Source organism: Bufo gargarizans, chromosome 5 (assembly GCF_014858855.1).
Source record: "Bufo gargarizans isolate SCDJY-AF-19 chromosome 5, ASM1485885v1, whole genome shotgun sequence".
NCBI lineage: Eukaryota > Metazoa > Chordata > Amphibia > Anura > Bufonidae > Bufo > Bufo gargarizans.
Genome location: NC_058084.1, coordinates 460,596,907 through 460,619,067, shown reverse-complemented (window position 1 = coordinate 460,619,067; position 22,161 = coordinate 460,596,907). Strand labels below are relative to the sequence as shown.

The following is a 22,161-nucleotide window of genomic DNA, read 5'->3' as shown; positions in this document are numbered from 1 at the left end:
TGTCAGTTTGGCACAGTAAAAGGGCGGAACATCTCTGGAGCAGTCCTCTCGATAAGGGAGATGTTTGAGAGATGTAAAGCTCTGAGGTGTGGGAGATATGTCGTGAGTCTTGACCAGGCTAAAGCCCTTGACAGAGTAGATCATGAGTATCTATGGGCCACTTTGTCAAAGTACGGTATTCCGGGGCAATTCATCGATTAGCTGAAGACTTTGTATTGCGAGGCTGAGAGCTTTCCTCTGGTCAATGGTTGGCAGGGTGATACCTTCAGGGTTGAGGCAGGGGTGAGACAAGGTTGCCCACTGAGTCCACTGCTGTATGTATTTGCCCTAGACCCATTCCTGAGGTCACTGCAGGAGTGTAGTTTTCAGGGGGTGCCGGTCCCCCATTGCCTGCCCCTGAGTGTTGTTGCCTATGCGGATGATGTGACTGTAGTGATATCTGAGCCTCGTGAGGTGGAGATGTTGTCTGCAGCCATCAGAAGTTACTCGGAGGCCTCAGGGTCTCTGGTCAACCTTGAGAAGAGTCAAGCTCTTTGGATATCAGACAGTGATCCAGATTTTGATCTGCCACAATTTGTGAGAGCCTCCACCTATATTAAAATCCTAGGGGTCAAATTTGGGAGGGATGATAACGGCAAACTAAATTGGGAAGAGAAGTTGGAAGCCGGAAATGCAAAGGTTCAGCGATGGAAGAACTGGAGGCTGACCTATAGAGAAAGGGTTAAAATGTTGAAGACTTACCTGGTCCCTGTCTTCTTGTATGTCTCTGTCGTTTTTCCTTTGCCGGAATCTTTCTCCGCTAGGCTCTTTAGCCTGTTCTTCCAACTGTTGTGGGGGAACAGGTTGAACCTGATAAAAAGAGGGATCACCTACCTACAGAGGAGAGAGGGTGGGTTGGATATGCTGAATCCAAGGGTGTTCTTTGACTCCATGTTTCTAAAAGTTAATTTTGGTTGCCTGGACTCAGAGAACAGCTCCTGTGGGTGAACAGTGTCAGGGACTGGATATTGCCTTTTGCAGAATCTTGGGTGCGAGGCGGCAGTCTCAAGAGGGGTCGATGGACGAGTGACTACCTCCCCCAGTACCTGGACTATGGGCTGAAGTGTGTGAGAAGGTGGAAGATAGAGAAGTCCTACATTGAGGGTAAGCCAAGGAAAGATCTATATGTGAGGATCTGTAGGGCTTTCTTTTGTTCTCCACTAGTCTTGAGGGATTGTGTGACTAGCACTTTACAAGAAAGTCTGAAGCTCCTCAATGGGAAACGTCTCCCCGCCAAATTCTTTGACATAGCTTGGTTGTCATTACATGGAAAGCTATTTGTTAGGGGTAACCTAAAATTTTTAAGTGTTTCAGATAGGAACTGTCCTCTCGGTTGTCAGCAGGAGGAGACGATGGAGCACTTCATATCTGACTGCAGGGGTGGGAGGAGAATATGGGAAGAGGTGTCACAAAAGCTAAACATCCCATTACTGCAGTCCCTGACTTATCCTGACATCATCTATGCTGTTCCATCCAGAAATAGTAATGTAGACAGGGGGACAATGTACCTGATCATTTCTGTCATAAAATACTACCATTGGCACATGAGAACCCGCGTGTCTATACACAATGAGCCATTCCACCACACCACAGCCGTAAACCAAATAATGTCTGAGCTCCAGTGGGTTAAGTCATTAGAGAAAAGGAGTAACCCAAATAATAGGGAATTATGGAGGAATGTGTCTTTGGTTTAAAACAGAAAATATGTTATTTTGTGTTTGTTTTGTTTTTCGTTTCCCCCCCTCTTCTTTTTCCTCCCCAGCAAATGTGTACTTTATCAGTTTAATATAATTCTATAGGCATTCTAGCCGAGTAGTCATTGTGTGTACAATGCCTGTTATTTTTTTGGTTTTGTATTGTAAGAATGTATTTTTATTGTATTTTTGTTTGTTTGTTTTCACAATAAAAATTGCCTCCTATATACAAGAATATAACTACTATAATACTGCTCCTATGTACAAGAATATAACTACTATAATACTGCTCCTATGTGCAAGAATATAACTACTATAATACTGCCTCCTATGTACAGGAATATAACTACTATAATACTGCTCCTATATACAAGAATATAACTACTATAATACTGCTCCTATGTACAAGAATATAACTACTATAATACTGCTCCTATGTACAAGAATATAACTACTATAATACTGCTCCTATGTACAAGAATATAACTACTATAATACTGCCTCCTATGTACAATAATATAACTACTATAATACTGCCTCCTATGTACAAGAATATAACTACTATAATACTACCTCCTATGTACAAGAATATAACTACAATAATATTGCTCCGATGTACAAGAATATAACTACTATAATACTGCTCCTATGTACAAGAATATAACTACTATAATACTGCTCGTATGTACAAGAATATAACTACTATAATACTGCCTCTTAAATACAAGAAATGATGGCCAATGGGATAGAGAAGGCGCTCATAGGGTAAGTAAATTCAAACAAACAAATTTCTAATGAAAGAAATGGTTTGCTCACCTACTGCGGTTGCATCAATTGGATGCAACTGCAATGGAGATCAAGTATAGATAAGGGATGGTTGGTGCAGCCAAGATCCGTCCTAACACCTTGGGCAGGGGCCACCCTGCCACTAGGGTAATGGAAATGAAGAGAAGTACGCTACACCTTAAGTGGAGCGTGTGGACTGCTGGGGGCGCACGAGACAACCAAACAAGGACCGTGTTTTAATTTCGGCAGTATTCCATTTATTTATAAGACAACGCGTTTCGGGGTAAAGTCCCCTTTATCAAGTCTGAGCCGGGAAGGTTAGGAGAGTGTCACGGCTCATCTGAAGATCAGAACTACTGTAATACTGCTCTTATATACAAGAATATAACTACTATAATACTGCTTCTATGTACAAGAATATAATTACTATAATACTGCTCCTATATATAGTATATAACCACTATAATATTCATCCTATGTACAAGAATATAACTACTATAATACTGCTCCTATGTACAGGAATATAACTACTATAATACTTCTCCTATGTACAAGAATATAACTACTATAATACTGCTCCTACATACAAGATTATAACTACTATAATACTGCCTCCTATGTCCAAGAATATACAGTGGCGGAAATAATTATTTGACCCCTCACTGATTTTGTAAGTTTGTCCAATGACAAAGAAATGAAAAGTCTCAGAACAGTATCATTTCAATGGTAGGTTTATTGTAACAGTGGCAGATAGCACATCAAAAGGAAAATCGAAAAAAATAACTTTAAATAAAAGATAGCAACTGATTTGCATTTCATTGAGTGAAATAAGTATTTGAACCCTCTAACAAAAAAAGACTTAATACTTGGTGGAAAAACCCTTGTTTGCAAGCACAGAGGTCAAACGTTTCTTGTAATTGATGACCAAGTTTGCGCACATTTTAGGAGGAATGTTGGTCCACTCCTCTTTGCAGATCATCTCTAAATCCCTAAGGTTTCGAGGCTGTCTCTGTGCAACTCTGAGCTTGAGCTCCCTCCATAGGTTTTCGATTGGATTAAGGTCCGGAGACTGACTAGGCCACTCCATGACCTTAATGTGCTTCTTCTTGAGCCACTCCTTTGTTGCCTTTGCTGTATGTTTTGGGTCATTGTCGTGCTGGAACACCCATCCACGACCCATTTTCAGTTTCCTGGCAGAGGGAAGGAGGTTGTCGCTCAGGATTTCACGATACATGGCTCCGTCCATTTTCCCGTTTATGCGAATAAGTTGTCCTGTGCCCTTAGCAGAAAAACACCCCCAAAGCAAAATGTTTCCACCCCCATGCTTGACGGTGGGGACGGTGTTTTGGGGGTCATAGGCAGCATTTTTCTTCCTTCAAACACAGCGAGTTGAGTTAATGCCAAAGAGCTCTATTTTGGTCTCATCAGACCACAGCACCTTCTCCCAGTCACTCTCTGAATCATTCAGGTGTTCATTGGCAAACTTCAGACGGGCCTGCACATGTGCCTTCCTGAGCAGGGGGACCTTGCGAGCCCTGCAGGATTTTAATCCATTGCGGTGTAATGTGTTTCCAATGGTTTTCTTGGTGACTGTGGTCCCTGCTAATTTGAGGTCATTAACTAACTCCTCCCGTGTAGTTCTAGGATGCTTTTTCACCTTTCTCAGAACCATTGACACCCCACGAGGTGAGATCTTGCGTGGAGCCCCAGAGCGAGGTCGATTGATGGTCATTTTGTGCTCCTTCCATTTTCGAACAATCGCACCAACAGTTGTCACCTTCTCTCCCAGCTTCTTGCTAATGGTTTTGTAGCCCATTCCAGCCTTGTGCAGGTCTACAATTTTGTCTCTGACATCCTTGGACAGCTCTTTGGTCTTTCCCATGTTGGAGAGTTTGGAGTCTGCTTGATTGATTCTGTGGACAGGTGTCTTTTATACAGGTGACTAGTTAAGACAGGTGTCCTTAATGAGGGTGACTAATTGAGTAGAAGTGTCTAACCACTCTGTGGGAGCCAGAACTCTTAATGGTTGGTAGGGGTTCAAATACTTATTTCACTCAATGAAATGCAAATCAGTTGCTATCTTTTATTTAAAGTTATTTTTTCGATTTTCCTTTTGATGTGCTATCTGCCACTGTTACAATAAACCTACCATTGAAATGATACTGTTCTGAGACTTTTCATTTCTTTGTCATTGGACAAACTTACAAAATCAGTGAGGGGTCAAATAATTATTTCCGCCACTGTAACTACTATAATACTGCTACTATATATAAGAATATAACAAAAAAAATATTGCTCCTATGTACAAGAATATAACTAGTATTAAGGCTGGTTACAGCCTGTATTTGTGGGCGGGGCTGCTGGCTATATCTCCTCACGGGACCTCACCCTGAGGACGGTCGCTTCATGCTTTCTTCCTCGGTCCGTCCCGTCACTTCCGGTTCACGGCGCGTCACTTCCGGGTAAGTCTCGGCTCTGCAGGTTTCCTCAGCTGGGGGCAGCGCTCGTCCGGCACCCGGCCGGGCCCGGCCAGTCTTCCTCTCCCCTTCAGCTTCGGGGGGAGCCTCCTCACATCAGGTATGTTCCGATTGTCCGCGGTTAGGGTTCGGCGGGACCGGCTCCACGGCGCTTCAGGGGGCGGTTCTTCCTGCCGGGCTCAGCCTGCGCCGCAAGTGTCTCGGGTCACAGATGACGGCGACATTAACTAGAAATGGAAGCTGATACTCAGTTACGTCAATCGCCCGGATAAAGAAAACCACTGCCTGTAAGTGTATAAATACATTCCGTGGAGGCCGATTCATTTAAACAGACATCTGAGCCACCAGGGTACAATCCTGAAATGTCTGCGCTTCTGGTATTTCCAAATTGTGATTGTACTGCAAAACGAGACTGTAAGTTGTGTAACTGCAAATCTATAATCATGCACAGAACGATCTGATCGTCTCATCAAGCTAACCAGGTTATCAGCAGATCACTGTGGATCCGGCCATACATTTGACCGATATGGGCTGCCTAGCTCACGTTCACTTCGTTTCATTATGCAGCCCAACTCATTTTGTTTGCTCTCAGCGATATGGAAATGTTAAAAAAATAAAATAAATAAATTGCCTCTGTATGATTTGTGTGCTACCAGCAGGCATGTGCATTACACCACGTTTTATACGGCTCGGCCGTGTTATGCCGCCCTCTTATGCACATGTCTGTGACACCCGCTATGCCGCCTCCTGCACATGTGCATCACACCGTATGTCTTCCGCCCCCTGTGCATTTGTTTATGGCGCAGTGGCGTGGTGCCACCCTCCTGTGCACACGTGTCTGGCGGCTGTGTCTGCCGCCCTCCTGGGCGCATGCGTGTGGCACCGCTGTAGTGCCGTCCTCTCATGCTCAGGTTTGGCACAAACTGTCCCGCGCCGCCCTCCTGTGCACATGCGTGTGGCACCGCCGTGTTACACCTGGGTGCTGATTATTGCTTGTTGTCTATACTTGGGTGCTGATAAGTTTTTTCAAACATGAACAGGACTGCAGTACCATCTTATATCCAGACTTCCTATCACGCACACATCTTTTTGTCTGTTTTCCATGCTTCTTATCTCGCTCTCACACATCATCCGTAGTCTTCCTGGATCGCCCAGGATCGTTCTGTCTCTGTCATCCTGGATCGCCCAGGCTCGTTCCGTCTCTGTCATCCTGGATCGCCCAGGCTCGTTCCGTCTCTGTCATCCTGGATCGCCCAGGCTCGTTCCGTCTCTGTCATCCTGGATCGCCCAGGCTCATTCTGTTTCTGTCTTCCTGGATCCCCCAGGTACTCGCTGCCTCTGTCTTCCTGGATCGCCCAGGCTCGTTCTGTCTCTATCATCCTGGATCGCCCAGGCTCATTCTGTTTCTGTCTTCCTGGATCCCCCAGGTACTCGCTGCCTCTGTCTTCCTGGATCGCCCAGGCTCGTTCTGTCTCTATCATCCTGGATCGCCCAGGCTCGTTCTGCCTCTGTCATCCTGGATCGCCCAGGCTCGTTCTGCCTCTGTCATCCTGGATCGCCCAGGCTCGTTCTGCCTCTGTCATCCTGGATCGCCCCGGCCCACGCTGCCTCTGTCATCCTGGATCGCCAGGCTCACTTTGTCTCTGTCTTCCTGGATCACCCAGGCCCACGCTGCCTCTATCATCCTGGATCGCCCAGGCTCGTTCTGCCTCTGTCATCCTGGATCGCCCAGGCCCTCGCTGCCTCTGTCATTCTGGATTGCCCAGGCCCGTTCTGCCTCTGTCATCCTGGATCACCCAGGCTCGTTCCTGTCTCTGTCATCCTGGATCGCCCAGGCTCGTTCTGCCTTTGTCATCCCGGATCGCCCAGGCTCGTTCTGCCTCTGTCATCCTGGATCGCCCAGGCCCATTCTGCCTGTGTCATCCTGGATCGCCCAGGCCCACGCTGCCTCTGTCATCCTTCCTTGCTCCCCGCCCGGTCCTCCGGTCCCGCATCTTCCTTCTCTTCCCTGCTCTCCTAAAGCGGTGTTTAAGAATAATGATAATAATAAAATCTAATTGGTACAAGTTCTTCTTTAGTACACCGGACCTGGGGGTATCTACAACTGTAATTAGGTATAATTGCATGTATTGTTCTCTATTTTTCATTTATTTTGCAGTACATTCCAGCCGAGAAGCCATGGTTGGCAGGCACGGGGCTGGCCGGCCTGTTTCTCCATTCCGGTGGAAAAAAAAAAAGGGAAATAAAAAAGAAGCTTCAGGAACGCAGCGGAGAGACCAAACACCGGTGTGATCAGTAAGGTGCTGCCTTGCGGACGCTGCTGCGGGGTCTGGGACTGCTGTTCTGGTTCCCATCGTCTATGCTACCGCTGGCCCAGGTTAAGTTTAGGTTGGAACCTCCAGTGGACCCCTATACCCACAATTGCCTATCAATTGCTGCACAATCGCTCTATGCCTCCTCGACTGGAACCAGAAACTGCACCTTCCACTGCTGGTACCAGATGTAACACAAGTTATCCCCTCTAGGGTAGCTAACTCCATGAATGTTGTTTTAGTCGTGGGGTTTTGTTGCCGTGCTATTTTCCGGTTTCCTAATGTACCATTTTGGGCAATCTTTTCTTAAAACAAACAGGTGAGCACCAAAATGACTCACAAAAGTGAGTACCCGTGCAGAGCCAGCACGTGTGGTAAGACACCAAAAAAGAGAAAGTAGGGCTCGCACTAAATAGTATTATGAATATATAAATTTTATTAGTGTCTCCATATGAGACAAATCACAATTAAAACACATAGGAAACAATGGATGGTGAAAAATGAGCACACAGAATGACATGGAGCACGACCAAATTACTAAAAATGGCAAATAGATACAAAAATGAGTATATAGATATAGCACTAAGTGTGCATGTAAAGCAAATAGAATGTTAGTAATACATGTAATCAGGCAAAGCTATACAGGCTAGGTAATGATATCATACATAGTGAAACCAAAGTCTGCATATAAAGTGACCAGTGCACATAGTCAGAATAGATATATAACCAACGCTGAGTAAATCATTATAACGCCATAAACCAACTACCTGTATAGTGCTCCAGCAACCCCGACGCACGTTTCACGCAAGGCTTCTTCAGGGGGAAGTGTGTCCCCCTGAAGAAGCCTTGCGTGAAACGTGCGTCGGGGTTGCTGGAGCACTATACAGGTAGTTGGTTTATGGCGTTATAATGATTTACTCAGCGTTGGTTATATATCTATTCTGACTATGTGCACTGGTCACTTTATATGCAGACTTTGGTTTCACTATGTATGATATCATTACCTAGCCTGTATAGCTTTGCCTGATTACATGTATTACTAACATTCTATTTGCTTTACATGCACACTTAGTGCTATATCTATATACTCATTTTTGTATCTATTTGCCATTTTTAGTAATTTGGTCGTGCTCCATGTCATTCTGTGTGCTCATTTTTCACCATCCATTGTTTCCTATGTGTTTTAATTGTGATTTGTCTCATATGGAGACACTAATAAAATTTATATATTCATAATACTATTTAGTGCGAGCCCTACTTTCTCTTTTTTGGTGTCTTAAAACAAACAGGGCTGCGGTGCTGTCTGATATTCAGTCCTCCCGATCAGCCAAGTAGCTGCTCATCAGCTTCCCGAATTCTTCAGGTATCATGCATACGCCTTCTGTCTGTCTTCCCTGCTTCTTGACACACTCCCATGTCATCTGAGGTCTCTGTCATCCTGGATCGCCCAGGCTTGCTCTGCCTCTGCCATCCAGGATCATCCAGGCTCGCCCTGCCTCGGTCGTCCTGGATCGCCCAGGCTCTCTCTGTTTCGGTTATCCTGGCTGGCCCAGGCTCGCTCTGTCTCTATCATCCTGGTTCGCCCAGGCTCGCTCTACCCCTGTCATCCAGGATCCGCCTGGCTCGTTCTGTCGTCCTGGATCGCCCAGGCTCGCTCTGCTCCTGTCATCCTGGTTCGCCCAGGCTCGCTCTGCTCCTGTCATCCTGGTTCGCCCAGGCTCGCTCTGCTCCTGTCATCCTGGTTCGCCCAGGCTCGCTCTGCTCCTGTCATCCTGGATCGCCCAGGCTCGCTCTGCTCCTGTCATCCTGGATCGCCCAGGCTCGCTCTGCTCCTGTCATCCTGGATCGCCCAGGCTCGCTCTGCTCCTGTCATCCTGGATCGCCCAGGCTCGCTCTGCTCCTGTCATCCTGGATCGCCCAGGCTCGCTCTGCTCCTGTCATCCTGGATCGCCCAGGCTCGCTCTGCTCCTGTCATCCTGGATCGCCCAGGCTCGCTCTGCTCCTGTCATCCTGGATCGCCCAGGCTCGCTCTGCTCCTGTCATCCTGGATCGCCCAGGCTCGCTCTGCTCCTGTCATCCTGGATCGCCCAGGCTCGCTCTGCTCCTGTCATCCTGGATCGCCCAGGCTCGCTCTGCTCCTGTCATCCTGGATCGCCCAGGCTCGCTCTGCTCCTGTCATCCTGGATCGCTCAGACTCGCCCTGTCTCTGTAATTCGGCATCACCCAGGCTCACTCTGCCTCTGTCATCCTGGTTCGCCCAGGCTCTCTCTGCCTCCGTCATCTAGGATCTCCTAGGCTCGCCCTACCTCGGTCATACTGGATTGCCCAGGCTCGCTCTGCCTCTGTCTTCCTGGATCGCCCAGGCTCGCTCCGTTTCGGTTATTCCAGGTTGTCCAGGCTCACTCTGTCTCTGTCATTCTGGATCACCCAGGCTCGCTCTGCCTCCATCATCCTGGATCACCCAGGCTCTCTCTACCTCAGTCATCCTGGGTCGCCCAGGCCCACGTTGCCTCTCTCATCCTGGATCGCCTAGGCCCACGTTGCCTCTCTCATCCTGGATCACCCAAGCTTGCTCTTCCGCCGTCATCTGGACCGTCATGTCACTAACTACCCAGTGCCTTCCCGAATCGCTCAGGTCATTTAACAGCCCAGCTCCGGCCTGAATCACTCAGGCCCTTGTTACCTCCCGTGTCGTTCGGTTCAATTAACTATTTCCCTCCTACAGCGTCTTCTTGCCCACTTATTCAGGCCTACCCCGCACTGGCTCCAGGCACAGTTCAGCCAGATAGATCTTGGAGGGTGATTGGACTTTACATATGTGGAAAGAGTATATTGTTTAGGTGCCCATCACACTTTGAGATGGGCTGGCTAACCAGATCTTGCATCTGCACCTCTCAGCCTGAGAACTGCAGAAACAGTAAAGGAGAACGGGGCTATGGTTATTTTGGAGATATTGCAAGTAGGGTTGAGTGAACCCGAACTGCAAAGTTCGGGTTTGTACCGAACTTTGCGAGTTCGGGTACCCTGACCTGAACCCGGACTTTTTCACTAAAGTTCAGGTTTGTTGTTCAGGTGATTTTATTATTTTTACGTTATAACATGGTTATAACGGAAAATAATAGCATTCTTAAAGGGAACCTGTCACCGGGATTTGGGGTATAGAACTGAGGACATGGGTTGCTAGATGGCCGCTAGCACATCCGCAATAACCAGTCCCCATAGCTCTGTGTGCTTTTATTGTGTATTAAAAAACGATTTGATACATATGCAAATTAACCTGAGATGAGTCAGAGCTTGAAAATATGACTCTTCTCTGGTCACACAAGTAAGATATGACTCTTTTATGTTAATTTGCATATGTATCAAATCTGTTTTTTTACACAATAAAAGCACAGAGAGCTATGGGGACTGGGTATTGTGGATGTGCTAGCGGCCATCTAGCAACCCATGTCTTCAGCTCTATACCCAAAATCCCGGTGACAGGTTCCCTTTAAGACAGAATGCTAAATAAAATGTACATGGAGGGGTTAAAAATAATTTAATAAAAAAACACCTCATCCACTTGATCACGCAGCCTTGATGGCACACGTCTTCTTTCTTCAGGACCTGCAAAAGGACCTGCGGTGACGTCACCGCTCTCACCACATGGTGAAATAGTGAGCGTGCTGACGTCACCGCAGGTCCTGCTGAATGGAGATAGAATCTTCATTCTATTTTCATTCAGCAAGACCTGTGGTGACATCACCGCGCTCACCACGTCATCGCAGGTCCTTTTGCAGGTCCTGGAAAACGACTATGTGCGCGATCAAGGCTGCACGATCAAGTGTATAAGGTGAGTGAAGTTCGGGTCCCAGTTGACTTTAATGGGGTCCGGGTTCAGGTTCGAGTTCAGGTCGAGTTCGGGTCCCGAACCCGAACTTTGACCTGAAGTTCGGCTGAACCCGGCGAACCCGAACTTCACCGGGTTCACTCATCCCTAATTGCAACGTGTACTTAGCGAGAGACAGGGAGTACTACTACCGCCCTCATTGCTGATGACTATACATAGCCATTGGGATAAAACACCTCTGTGATATAGCTCAGACCTTTTGACTTTTGTTTCTATATAAACTGCTACACCCATTATCTATTCAGTAAAGAAAGACTTTATTTGAGGCAAGCAAATGTGCCTGGTTATTGACTCACAATCATCCACTGGCCCCTACCTAAACCTTCTCTCCTGCTTTTCACCAATGGCAACCCAACTAACACCAAGCAAGAGTCCTAGAAGATAGGGTGCCCCCTCCAATCTCTGCACAGCCCTAGGGAGCACTGGAGTAGGGACAGCCACTATGAACCACCACTATTTCTATTTGTGCCACCACTCCAATCCTCTTCCTTGATTCCCTGCATCGTTGGATCTCCAATACAATCATCTCAAGAATCTTGCCCTTCCATTTTTTATCTTGGCAAGAAAATCCATTGGAAATGTGTTCTCCTATCAAGGATCAAAATGTTACAAAATGCAGACGCACGTTACATGGAATGGGGAGGGAGGGGCTGATATTTTACAGATCGAACAAAAGAATGTTATCTAATTGAGACCAACTGCTCTCATTGTTCCTTATAAACTTAGCAATATATTCAGGAGAAGCCAACAGATGGTTCTCTTTAAGGGAGTCAGACAAAGATTTCTCGTACACAATAAATCAGGTCCTGTTGGATTTTCTAAGACAATGCCCAAGGCAAAAGGAGCAGAGGGGAGGAAAGTCAAAATGCTTACCTCGGTGTGGATCCAGAATTGGTACAGGAGATTAAACTGCAGATGGACAGCAAACACAGATGGAGGGATGAAGAAAGCCATTGGCCAATAAAACATCTGGAAGCCAAGAAGAAAAAACATGTCATGCCCAAAGCAATAAATATGACATGGTATACAGTGATACAGTAGAGCTGAACATGTCGTTTACCAGTTCCTTTTGTGCATCTTGATAACTCAATTTAACCCCCATCTTAAATAACATTTTCAAAAAGCATGGATGCTCTCTCTCAAGAAATGTGGCCCACACTTCAATACAGCTGGTCTTCAGTACCATGCTCATGGACAGGTGTGGTGCTGTTTCTGGAAGGAAACTGTCATGTTTTTCTAAATATATGCAACCCTTTAAGTCCTTGCTTATTGAGAGCTTGGGGGTCCAGAGACCCCCATTGCTTTTTCTCGACTGCTAATTTCTCTATAGAGTTCAGTGTAGAGGTGACCATATATGTATGTGACTCACTCCATTGAGATCTGTGCTCCAGAAGGAGGACCAGGGTCACCTTGTTTTCTTTCCTTCAGAGGAAAGCTAATTTGCATACATTACCCACTGTGCATTGCCTGGGTCTCCGTAATGAGAGCCAGTAGTTCCTAAACTTCCATCAAAGGCATTTCACCTTGTTTTTTTAGATTTTTTTTACAGTAAAAACGCCAGCTCCAGATGTTACCTGAAGGTTTATAGGAAATATGAAATACAGGATACACCAGGGTTTGTGTTTGTTTGTTTGCTCTTGGTGTTTTTAATCATTAGGTGGTGTTTTTGTCTTTCTTACTCCTTTTCTAAAATGTAGCTTGCTAGAGTTCTAAGGTTTTTTTCAGGCATGTTCATATCACCTTCTCTATAGGGGACAAATGCCATGAAGAAAACTTTAGTGGTAAGAGATACTCATACTGTGTGCAAAACCTGAAAAAAAATGCAGAAAAAAAACACGTTGCAAAATAAAAAAATAAAAAGGTAGGTGTTATTTTGGTATTTTTACAGTCCCCAAAAAACTCCAGTGCAAATTTGTATGTATAAAGACCCTCTTTGCTTGACTAGTTGTAGATAATGTAAGAATTATATGGGGACAAACACCCCTTAACGTTGACATTTTCAAGCACCTAGCTCCAACCTGTGGCAACGTTGTATGTCCTAGTGGTGGGAGGAACAACAATGAACTAGAATGACCTCAAAAGGTCCACAGAGGAGAACCTCTGCACACATGGCAAAAATGGCGCTTAGTGATACATTCTGTACTGCAAGTGAAATAGTAACATCCCATGCCTAGGGCGGCAAACGTCTACAAAAGCCATCAGAAGGCGTCTGGATAACATTGGACTATGAGCCAGACGTCCAGCTATAGGTGTTCCACTGACCTCACTCCACTGCTCTCAAAGGCTATCATGGTGCACAGCAAGATGGCAATTGAGGCTGGAATGGAGGTCTGCTTTTGTCTCTGATGCAACAATAGCTAGAGATTTGTCTGGAGACCATGTGGGCAACGTCATAAAGAGGCCTTCACAAGAGGATTACGGTCTAGGTTGGTATAATGTATTGTAGTTGGATTTCTCTAGTCATTTCAGGCCCACTAACAGCTCGGCGTTACATTGATTTGGTTGTGGAACCAGTGGTACAGCCATTTCCCCAAAGTGCCCCAGTAGCCGTTTTTTCAATAGGACAACGCCAATCGGCATACTGTTTGTGCTACTTTGAGCAGCCTGTGTGGCCTGAATGTACTACCATGGTCTGCAAAAGTCTACAGACTTGTCTCCCATCGAGCAGACAATTGTAAAGGTTGCTGCCAGCATCGGATCTTGATGATCTGTGTGCCCAAGCGCATTCATGGCAGAACATTCCTCAGACAACTATTAATAACCTCACTGATAACATGCCAAGGTGTGGAAGTGCGTGGATTTCTGCATGTGGAGCTCATACTCCGTACTCAATAAATCGAGATGTTTTGAAAACTTTGTTTCCATTTTGTTATCATTTGCATATCATTAACATGTCTATCCGTCCTGTGATTTCCATAATTCCATAACTTTTCCTTCTTGGTTTTCATTCAATGTTGAGGAGTGTATAATTTAAAGGTCTAATTAAAGGTATAATTTAATGTCTATCTTGCAACTATATTACTATTATTATTATTATTATTATTATTATTATTATTATTATTATTATTATTCAAATGCATTTAGAGTGAAAATTGGAGCATTTTAACTTTGTTTCAAAAAAATTAAATCCAGCATATGAATAAATCCCATGATTTTTGCTTCTACCTGATACATTTTGTGCATATCATTAGGATCCTCGCTACTTTAACTGCTACAAGTGTTTCCAGGTGTGGAGCTGAGGGCAGACGGGATCTGCTGCCGTCACCACCACCGCCATGCATGTTAACCCGGGGTGAGGGAATAATGGACTCAGGTACACACAGATGAACCCAAGGTGAGATTCCTGCTCTAGAGCGCACACGTCCAGGTCCAATTCCAGGTGATCTCTGGGGGAACGCATTAGAAGTGTAATATTTTACATGGAGCTAAACTCGGAATAATGAGCTGCAGGTGGGGCGAACATTCGGTCGCTATTAATGGAATTCTCTCCCATTTGCTCTGTGTCCAATTTATGTGATTTGTAAAGTATCTCGCTGCTTTCAGGTGTTTTCACACCCAGGCAAAACACAATATGAAGTACACAGCCTCCTCAGGTCAGACTCCACCATCCATAACAGGCGCAGAGCTGGCAGATGCACCCAAACCTTCAGGCAACCAAAGGCCACTTTGCCACATCAGTATTTTAAATAGCTTTTAAGTGGTGGCTTGTTAACTTTTAGGACCCCATGGCCTCAAGCGATACTTGTGCTTGGGGGAGATCTGGGGTTTTGAGCTTCAGGGGTTCTATTCTGTAAAACAGCAGGTCTACAGGTGGGGTGGCACTGGTAAGAGGGGAGGGAGGAGTTGCCAGTATTTTCATTAGGGACGTCGTCAGTAGTGTTGAGCTCGAATATTCAAATTGCAAAAAATTTTCTCGAATATCGTAACTTCGAGATTTCGCTAATATTTTGAATACAGTTCCATATATTCACGAAATCGAATATTAGTTTTTTTTTTCCATCTGAAAATATGATTTCTCCCTGCTTCTTGCTTGTGGGTCAAATAGCCATTGACCCACAAGCAACTTAAGCAGGGGGGAATCATGTTTTCATATGGAAAATAAAATGACCAATATTCTAAAAAACAAATACATAGCAATATAGTGAATATATTCGTTATTTAGAATTTTGGCATTATTTTTTTCCTATCTGTACAGTTGTTCGCATACTCCTCCCCGACAAGCGTCCCCGTCACCATGGGAACGTTTGTGGGTTAGAAAATACCATCGGATCTGAGTTTTACCTGAGATCGTGAAAGCTCAGATCCGATGGTATATTCCCATGGTTACGGGGATGCTTGTCGGGGAGCAGTATGCCAAAGTGGAATAACAGTACACATAAATTGCAGTCTATATGTGTATGTTACGATATTCGTAATATTCTAAAAGACGAAGTTAGAGCTATATTACGAAAATTCGTAAAATACACATATAGACTGCAATTTAGCTAATATACTGCTATAGTAATTTTTTTAATAGTATTTATATTTTCCAAAACTGAAGTTCAGAAGAGGCAAAAAAAATTAGACAAAAAAAAAAAAGATTATAGCACTATATTAGCTAAATTACAATCTACATGTGTATTTTACGAATATTCTTAATATTGCTCTAACTTCGTCTTTTAGAATATTACAAATATTCTAAAAGACGAAATTAGAGCAATATTACGAATATTCTAAAAGACGAAGTTAGAGCAATATTAAGAATATTCGTAAAATACACATATTAGCCTAGCCATAGTCATAGGAACGTTGCCTTATACAGAAAAAATAAATAAATCGCACGATTAATTTAATTGCATATTATTTGCGATAAATGAAATAATTGTGAATATTCGATTTCGACGAATATAATACGAATATTTAATCGAATGGCACCTCCCGCTCATCACTAGTCATCAGGACTTTGTGTGTGAGATGAGTCAGCACTTGTGTGACATGACATCTTGGGCCGGACACGAGAAAAATTTTAATTCCTATATTTAAGTGGGTGGGCCCACTGTGGGCTCAAGATGAGAGGTTGATCGGATGGCCAGCTAGTTCTGGCTCTCTGCTCAGAGGGCAGGAACCAACGAGTCTGCCCTACCGCCTCTGGAGCATGGAGTCACATAGAAGGCACAGAGGCATCAGCCAGTGCTTGTTAACTGCTGCATAAGGTGAGATTCTCATCTTGCCTCATGGCAGAAGCGACCCAGGCAGCAGGCCACAGTCCTCTCTCGCTTCCAATAGGCGCCACGTTATTATTGAGGACCAAGAGGATGCGATTGTGGACCGGATGGCTCACTCAGTCACAGCAGGATGATGGGAAGGTCACCTCTGAGTCTGACACCGTGCCTTAGAGTCAGGGGTTACAGCATTCCTCCTGTTCTTCCTCCTTGCAACCCCAGGGAAGCCTTTCATTAGCATCCCCCTCTGTTTTTACTGCCCACTCCTGGTGGGGCACCTTCTTTTTTCCTAAGAAGAGGCAAAAAATCCCCACAAGTTGATGACTTGTGTGAAAGCAAGTCAGTGTTTGGACTGCCATGAGATGGAGGATCAGATGCAGCTTCATCCCCCCACCCAACATTTTTTCCATTTTTTTATTGGATCTGCTGGCATCGACAACAGGGTAAATTAGAAAAGATCTGACAAGTGTTGTGTTGGCTTTCAGGGTGCAGATGGTCATAGCAGGAACGGTGCTCATTAATCGGCTGAGTCTGAAACCAAAAAGTGTTTTTCATTGCATAAAGGTTATTAAATTTCCATTCACTTCCATGTGAACACATTCTTTCTTGTAGAGGTGATTTTTATTTTTTTTATGCTTTCACCCTTCCATATGTGGAATGACTGGCTCAATAATTTCTCACATGACATAGTCAAAATTTGCTTTGAAAACAGCACGAGATGTAATTATATCAGCAATCACAAGTAAGTGGATATTCAGATGTAGCAGAGCTGAGATTTTCATTTCTCCCAGAAGCCTTTAAGGGGTTTTCCAGGACTGAGATAGTGATGTCCAGTTCTCACCATAGGTCGTCAGCATCAGATTGATGGGGGTCAAACTCCCGGCACCCCTACGGACAGCCGTTGGCACAGGAAAGTATACAGTGGATGGAATGCTCCATCCAACTGTGTGGTTTCCCTTGTCAACGTACTGCAGCTCAGCTGCCATTCACTTGACCACTACACAGTGGCTGCAGCCTTCTGCTTGCAGCTCTGTCCACTGTATAGTTTCTGGTACCAGTGACCACAAGTTGATGGCACTGGCTTTTAGACCCCCACTGAGCTGATACTATCGACCTATCATAAGGACAGGCCAGCAGTATCTAATTCCTGGAAAACCCCTTTAATTAATTTTAGACAGCCCCCTTTACCTTGAAATCAGTTCAAAGGCAAATGCAAATTCAGCTCTGCTACATCTGTGTGTGTATCATTTCCTCTTTACTACTGATTTTGCAAACTTCACTAGTTTTTATTATTAATTTCCTTATCATTTTGGACCCAAATAGGACATGCTGACAAATAGTGAAGACCATAAAGAGCACACGCCAGCAGGATCAACCCAGATACACTACCTGGTGGGGTTGATCCTGTTGAGCAAAACAATACCAGTCTTGTGGAATTCGGTTGTGGCGTTCCCAAGAAAATAGACTTTTTATTCTTTATGAAAATGGTAACATAAGGGGCGGGGCCTAGCCTCAGTGCTCCTCAGCTTTCCAGTGCTGGCCACGCCCTCAGTGCAGTGAAGCCCTCACTTGTATGAAGAATAACAGTCTTTTTTTTCTCTGTAAAGCTACATCTGATTTTCACAAGACAGGTGTCATTTTAATCAGCAGGATCAAAGCTACCAGACAGTGCATCTACTTGAATGGGGTTGATCCTGTTGAAATATGCCCTTTAAGTCTATGGGCAACTTTTCTCTCTATATCCAAGCCTTGGCTTACTGAATGTGGAGTGGTCTAGCTGCTGCAGACAGAGGTCCTGGAAGCTGCACATGGTGGGGTGAGCCTATAAGATGTCTTTTCCTGTTTTATACTGTCATGCCGGGCAGATGACCTTACACATTTCCCAGGCACCTGCTGCAACACAAACTGTTACAGGTCATAAGAGATGCCGATCGCTCCATCCCTGCGCTGTTCAGATATTTTTCTTGGCACCGGAGACTGAACAGGTGTAATTAAGTCCAGCTCAGCTTGTTTATTCTCTTCTTAAAGAGATATGCTGCGCTCAGCAATCTCGGCTCGGGGAAATGACTTTTAAAAATAGAAGATAATTTTTGCAGTCAGATAAGGTGATAGCCAGAAGGGTTAGAAATAGAATGCAAGGAATATCTTTGACACAATGAAAGAAAAAGTGAATATAAACTGTGTAAATGGATCATGCGGAGAGCCCAGGACGAAAAGAATATAATCAGATCACTAAATTCACCTATAAGACCCTTTTTCAAGGTATAATAAAAAAAATAAAAACACCTAGAGCAGGGCTGGCCAACCTGCGGCTCTCCTGCTGTTGTAAAACTACAACTCCCACCATTCCCTGCTGTAGGCTGATAGCTGTAGGCAGACTGGGTATGCTGGGAGTTGTAGTTTTGCAACAGCTGGAGAGCCGCAGGTTGGCCAGCCCTGACCTAGAGCATGATACATAAAAAAAAAAGGCTCAAATGCTCACCCACAATTCAAAATCCTCCCTCCCAAAAAAAAAAGCTCCTTTCACACGTCCGCAATTCTGTTCCGCATTTTGCGGAACAGAATTGCGGACCCATTCATTTCTATGAGGCCACACTATGTGCTGTTCGGATCCGTAAATGCGGATCCGCACTTCCGGGTCCGCAATTCCGTTCCCGAAAAGAAATAGAACATGTCCTATTCTTGTCCGCAATTGCGGACAAGATTAGGCATTTTCTATTATAGTGCCGGCGATGTGTGGTCCGCAAAATGCGGAACGCACATTGCCGGTGTCTGTGTTTTGCAGATCCTCGGATCCGTGGATCCGCAAAACACATACGGATGTGTGAATGGACCCTTACTCATGCTCATCTTTTTTTTTTCAATTGGTCTTTATTAAAACTGTTCAGCCATTTTTGAGATACAAGGGTTACAATTCTTGCTTGCAGCGTATCACTTCTCAGTCCCATCAGCTGAATGCTCATGTGAACCCTTGACCTTACAAACACTTATTTAAGCCATATTCTTATCAGTTTGATAAGAGTTTAGCTATAATGAGATAAAGTTTCCTATGAGCCATCAGCTGATGGAACTGAGAAGTGATACTCTGCAAACTGATTTTTTAACCCCTGTATCTAAAAAACGAAGCACCTTGGAAACTTGTATTTGAGGGACTAGAGTGCAATAGTCGATGACCCCAGCATGTTACACGACCCCATTAGCCCCATTTTAACAATTATGAAAATTTTCATTACTTTAAAATAATTCTCTCTCACCATCCCACTGAGCCTTTCACATTTCTTCTACAAATTATTGGGTTGTCTGTTTAATGTAGGACAGGTTCTCCAGAGCAGTAGACTATCTTTGTAGCCTCTTTCCACTGAGAGATGAGGATCTTGAACAGACGACCCCCATCCTCCCCTGTATTAAAGGGGGATTTCCAGTAATGAGATATTGATGGCCTGTTCTCAGGATGTGTCACCAATATGCCTGTGGGTTCCTGCACCCTCACCAATAACATAGGAAGCTAAAAAGTAAATGTTGATAGCAGAAGACTTTGTCCACTGTGTAGTGGCCGTGTCAGGATATTGAAGCTCAGCTTCCATACGCTGGTGAATGAAACTACACAGTTTAGGAAGGCAGAAGCTGCCCAGAACGTCTTGTTCATAGGGGAGCGTGCTGTTGAACCCCCATAAACATGATATTGATGACTAGGGATGAGCGATCCGACTTCGGATGAAACATCCGAAGTCAATTCGCATAATGCTTCATTTGAATACTGTACGGAGCGAGCCCTTGGAACCGCACCCGAGTTCGGGAAATGTTCTTTTACCGTAGAAATTGATTTATAAAGTTATTATGCAAAGTTTCGCGAGACTTCGCGAAGTAATAACTTCGGCTCATCGGAGCCAATACATTCTAATACTGTACGGAGCGCTCCTGCTGTATGAAATGTGTCCATATGGATAGGGATGAGCGAACTCGAACTGTATAGTTCGGGTTCGTACCGAATTTTGGGGTGTCCGTGACACGGACCCGAACCCGGACATTTTCGTAAAAGTCCGGGTTCGGGTTCGGTGTTCGTCGCTTTCTTCGCGCTTTTGTGACGCTTTCTTGGCGCTTTTTGAAAGGCTGCAAAGCAGCCAATCAACAAGCGTCATACTACTTGCCCCAAGAGGCCATCACAGCCATGCCTACTATTGGCATGGCTGTGATTGGCCAGAGCACCATGTGACCCAGCCTCTATTTAAGCTGGAGTCACATAGCGCCGCCCGTCACTCTGCTCTGATTAGCGTAGGGAGAGGTTGCGGCTGCGACAGTAGGGCGAGATTAGGCAGATTAACTCCTCCAAAGGACTTGATTAACTGATCGATCTGCAGCTGTGGATCATTGAGCTGCTGATACTCAATTGCTCACTGTTTTTAGGCTGCCCAGACCGTTTGTCAGTCACATTTTTCTGGGGTGATCGGCGGCCATTTTGTGTCTTGTGGTGCGCCAGCACAAGCTGCGACCAAGTGCATTTAACCCTCAATGGTGTGGTTGTTTTTTGGCTAAAGCCTACATCAGGGTGAAGCTGTCACACCAAGTGCATTTAACCAGCAATAGTCTGTTTATTTTTTGGCCATATCCCAGTCTAATTCTGTCACTAAATCCATACCGGTCACCCAGCGCCTAAATACTAGGCCTCAAATTTATATCCCGCTAAATCTGTCCTTAGTGCTGTAGCTGGGCGAGTTATTTAGTGTCCGTTCAAGCACATTTCTTGTTCTGGGTTGAAATACAATTCCCAATTTAGCAATTTCATAATTTAGTGGTTTCTGCTATATCAGAGCTATTTGAAATCTATCCCTAAAAGGGTATATAATATTCAAGGTGCACATTGGGTCATTCAGAATAACTTCACACACACCCGCTACTGTGTATTTCCAAGTCTAATTCTGGCACTAAACCCATACCTGTCACCCAGCGCCTAAATACTAGGCCTCAAATTTATATCCCGCTAAATCTGTCCTTAGTGCTGTAGCTGGGCGAGTTATTTAGTGTCCGTTCAAGCACATTTCTTGTTCTGGGTTGAAATACAATTCCCAATTTAGCAATTTCATAATTTAGTGGTTTCTGCTATATCAGAGCTATTTGAAATCTATCCCTAAAAGGGTATATAATATTCAAGGTGCACATTGGGTCATTCAGAATAACTTCACACACACCCGCTACTGTGTATTTCCAAGTCTAATTCTGGCACTAAACCCATACCTGTCACCCAGCGCCTAAATACTAGGCCTCAAATTTATATCCCGCTAAATCTGTCCCTAGTGCTGTAGCTGGGCGAGTTATTTAGTGTCCGTTCAAGCACATTTCTTGTTCTGGGTTGAAATACAATTCCCAATTTAGCAATTTCATAATTTAGTGGTTTCTGCTATATCAGAGCTATTTGAAATCTATCCCTAAAAGGGTATATAATATTCAAGGTGCACATTGGGTCATTCAGAATAACTTCACACACACCCGCTACTGTGTATTTCCAAGTCTAATTCTGGCACTAAACCCATACCTGTCACCCAGCGCCTAAATACTAGGCCTCAAATTTATATCCCGCTAAATCTGTCCCTAGTGCTGTAGCTGGGCGAGTTATTTAGTGTCCGTTCAAGCACATTTCTTGTTCTGGGTTGAAATACAATTCCCAATTTAGCAATTTCATAATTTAGTGGTTTCTGCTATATCAGAGCTATTTGAAATCTATCCCTAAAAGGGTATATAATATTCAAGGTGCACATTGGGTCATTC

At 44.6% G+C, this 22,161-nt stretch overlaps 1 protein-coding gene across 1 annotated transcript in view; it reads right to left on the bottom strand.

Moving 5' to 3' along the window:
* Positions 1 to 22,161, bottom strand: part of LOC122938326 (alkylglycerol monooxygenase-like) — a 184,247-nt gene that overhangs the window by 152,222 nt on the left and 9,864 nt on the right. Inside the window, exon 2 of the mRNA XM_044293765.1 lies at positions 12,071 to 12,166. Coding sequence (XP_044149700.1) covers positions 12,071 to 12,166 — 96 coding nt within the window. The remainder of the gene's footprint in view (positions 1 to 12,070; positions 12,167 to 22,161) is intronic.